At 46.2% G+C, this 3,748-nt stretch overlaps 1 protein-coding gene across 2 annotated transcripts in view; it reads left to right on the forward strand.

The window, feature by feature from the left end:
- The window catches only part of faxdc2 (fatty acid hydroxylase domain containing 2), a 4,593-nt gene extending 3,372 nt beyond the window's left edge, over positions 1-1,221 (forward strand). For both annotated transcript variants that reach the window (XM_027168795.2, XM_027168796.2), the window contains exons 8-9: positions 288-454; positions 579-1,221. In XM_027168795.2, the coding sequence (XP_027024596.2) occupies positions 288-454; positions 579-735 (324 nt within the window). In that variant the 3' untranslated portion in view covers positions 736-1,221. The remainder of the gene's footprint in view (positions 1-287; positions 455-578) is intronic.
- Positions 1,222-3,748: the final 2,527 nt, after the last annotated feature.

Below are 3,748 nucleotides of genomic sequence, written 5' to 3' on the forward strand. Positions count from 1 at the left end.
ACACACACACACACACATTCCCAACAGGTCCTAATGCAGTTAGAATTAAATTAATTGTTTTTTTCAATAAAAATATAATATTATAGTTTTGAAACAGTTTATTCTTTAAGGAAGGTTTGTATCAGGGAATTTATTGTAGAATGTAAATTCATATCATATAACAAGCTGATGTGTAGAATACAGTATGTTTGTGCTGATGGCATTGTGTGTGTGTGTGTGTGTGTGTGTGTGTGTGTGTGTGTGTGTGTGTGTGTGTGTGTGTGTGTGTGTGTGTGTGTACGCTACAGTTTTCCAACATGGTGCCAGCTCTTATTGGTCCGGTTCTGCTGGGTTCTCACATGGCCACCACATCTCTGTGGTTCAGCGTGGCTCTGATTGTCACATCCATCTCACACTGTGGTTACCACCTGCCCCTTCTGCCCTCACCAGAGTTCCACGACTTCCACCATCTCAAGTAACACTTCTGATCACTTTTTATTCAATGGGGTGCATTTTGTACTATAGTCTATAGACCATAAACATGAAACTGTGCAACATTAACATAACATTCATTAAACCCAGTAACTCTCCATGTCCAGGTTTAATCAGTGTTACGGTGTTCTGGGAGTTCTGGACCGGCTTCACAGCACTGATGATAAATTCCGCAAAACCAAAGAATACGAGCGACACGTTCTCCTGCTGAGTCTCACACCACTCACTAAGAGCATCCCGGACACGCCCATAAAACAAGAGTGACATCATCTTTGACACGCCCATAAAACAAGAGTGACATCATCCCTGACACGCCCATAACACAAGAGTGACATCATCTCTGACACGCCCATAAACAAGTGACATCATCATCTCTGACATGCCCATAAACAAGTGACATCATCTCTGACAATGCCATAAAACAATAGTGACATCATCACTTCGGACACACCCATAAAACAAGTGACATCATCTCTGACACGCGTGACATCATCTCTAACATGTCAAAAAACCAGAATAACAGTAATTTTAAGCTTTCACATTAAACACTTTATGCAATATTTGTTTTAATGATGATAAATCTTTTAACAGTTAAACAGTGTGACATTTATCTCTCATATTACTATTTTATGCACATCAACATTACAAACAATGTTTTTAAAGTTTTCATTTTCTAATTGTAAAGTTGTTTACTGCTGTGTAATGTGCATTAATGTGCACTTGTTTAAATTCAATATAATTTAGCATTTCTGAGTGTTTCTGTGTCTAAGGAATTCAGCGCTAATTAGTGATTAGCATGCAGGCTAACATTAGTGGTTAGATTACTTGAAAAGAATTGAATCCAATTTTGTAAATGAGAGAAACAGCAGTGAGGGCTGCGATAAATCTGTAAAACCTTACGGTCTGTTCATCTGCAAAAAGACCCTTAGCTCCAAATTCTGACTTAGAAGGTTGTGAGGCTTTGATCCTCACTTGGCCCGGAGTCACACAGAGTCACACACAGAGTCACACACAGAGTCACACAGTCACACACAGAGTCACACACAGAGTCAGACACAGTCACACACAGTCACACACAGAGCCACACAGAGTCACACACCGAGTCACACAGTCACACACAGGGTCACACACAGAGTCAGACACAGTCACACACAGAGCCACACAGAGTCACACACAGAGTCAGACACAGTCACACACAGAGCCACACAGAGTCACACACAGAGTCTCACACAGAGTCACACACACAGTCACACACAGAGTCACACACAGAGTCACACAGTCACACACAGAGTCACACACAGAGTCAGACACAGTCACACACAGAGTCACACAGTCACACACAGAGTCACACACAGAGTCAGACACAGTCACACACAGAGCCACACAGAGTCACACACAGAGTCACACACAGAGTCAGACACAGTCACACACAGAGACACACAGAGTCACACACAGAGTCACACACAGAGTCTCACACAGAGTCACACACACAGTCACACACAGAGTCACACACAGTCACACACACAGTCACACACAGAGTCACACACAGAGTCACACACAGTCACACACAGTCACACACAGAGCCACACAGAGTCACACAGAGTCACACACAGAGTCACACAGAGTCACACACAGAGTCACACAGAGTCACACACAGAGCCACACAGAGCCACACAGAGTCACACACAGAGTCACACAGTCACACACAGAGTCACACACAGAGTCAGACACAGTCACACACAGAGCCACACAGAGTCACACACAGAGTCACACACAGAGTCTCACACAGAGTCACACACACAGTCACACACAGAGTCACACACACAGTCACACACAGAGTCACACACAGAGTCACACAGTCACACACAGTCACACACAGTCACACACAGAGTCACACACAGAGTCACACAGTCACACACAGTCACACACAGAGCCACACAGAGCCACACAGAGTCACACACAGAGTCACACAGTCACACACAGAGTCACACACAGAGTCAGACACAGTCACACACAGAGCCACACAGAGTCACACACAGAGTCACACAGTCACACACAGAGTCACACACAGAGTCAGACACAGTCACACACAGAGCCACACAGAGTCACACACAGAGTCACACACAGAGTCTCACACAGAGTCACACACAGAGTCACACACAGAGTCACACAGTCACACACAGAGTCACACACAGAGTCAGACACAGTCACACACAGTCACACACAGAGCCACACAGAGTCACACAGAGTCACACACAGAGTCACACAGAGTCACACACAGAGCCACACACAGAGTCACACACAGAGTCAGACACAGTCACACACAGTCACACACAGAGCCACACAGAGTCACACACAGAGTCACACAGAGTCACACACAGAGTCACACACAGAGTCACACAGAGTCACACACAGAGTCACACAGAGTCACACACAGAGCCACACAGAGTCACACACAGAGTCAGACACAGTCACACACAGTCACACACAGAGCCACACAGAGTCACACACAGAGTCACACACAGTCACACACAGTCACACACAGAGCCACACAGAGTCACACACAGAGTCACACACAGAGTCACACACAGAGTCACACACAGAGTCACACAGAGTCACACAGAGTCACACACAGAGCCACACACAGAACTACACACAGAGCCACACAGAGTCACACAAAGCTACACACAGAGCCACACAGTCACACAGAGCTACACACAGTCACACAGAGCTACACACAGAGCTACACAAAGAGCTACACACAGAGCTACACACAGAGCTACACACAGTCACACAGAGCTACACACAGAGCTACACACAGTCACACAGAGCTACACAAAGAGCTACACACAGAGCTACACACAGTCACACAGAGCTACACAAAGAGCTACACACAGTCACACAGAGCTACACACAGAGCTACACAGTCACACAGAGCTACACACAGAGCTACACACAGAGCTACACACAGAGCTACACACAGAGCTACACACAGTCACACAGAGCTACATACAGTCACACAGAGCTACACACAGAGCTACACACAGTCACACAGAGCTACACACAGAGCTACACACAGTCACACAGAGCTACACACAGAGCTACACACAGAGCTACACACAGTCACACAGAGCTACACACAGTCACACAGAGCTACACACAGAGCTACACACAGTCACACAGAGCTACACACAGAGCTACACACAGTCACACAGAGCTACACACAGAGCTACACACAGAGCTACACACAGTCACACAGAGCTACACACAGTCACAC

This window comes from Tachysurus fulvidraco, chromosome 21 (assembly GCF_022655615.1).
Source record: "Tachysurus fulvidraco isolate hzauxx_2018 chromosome 21, HZAU_PFXX_2.0, whole genome shotgun sequence".
Lineage (NCBI taxonomy): Eukaryota > Metazoa > Chordata > Actinopteri > Siluriformes > Bagridae > Tachysurus > Tachysurus fulvidraco.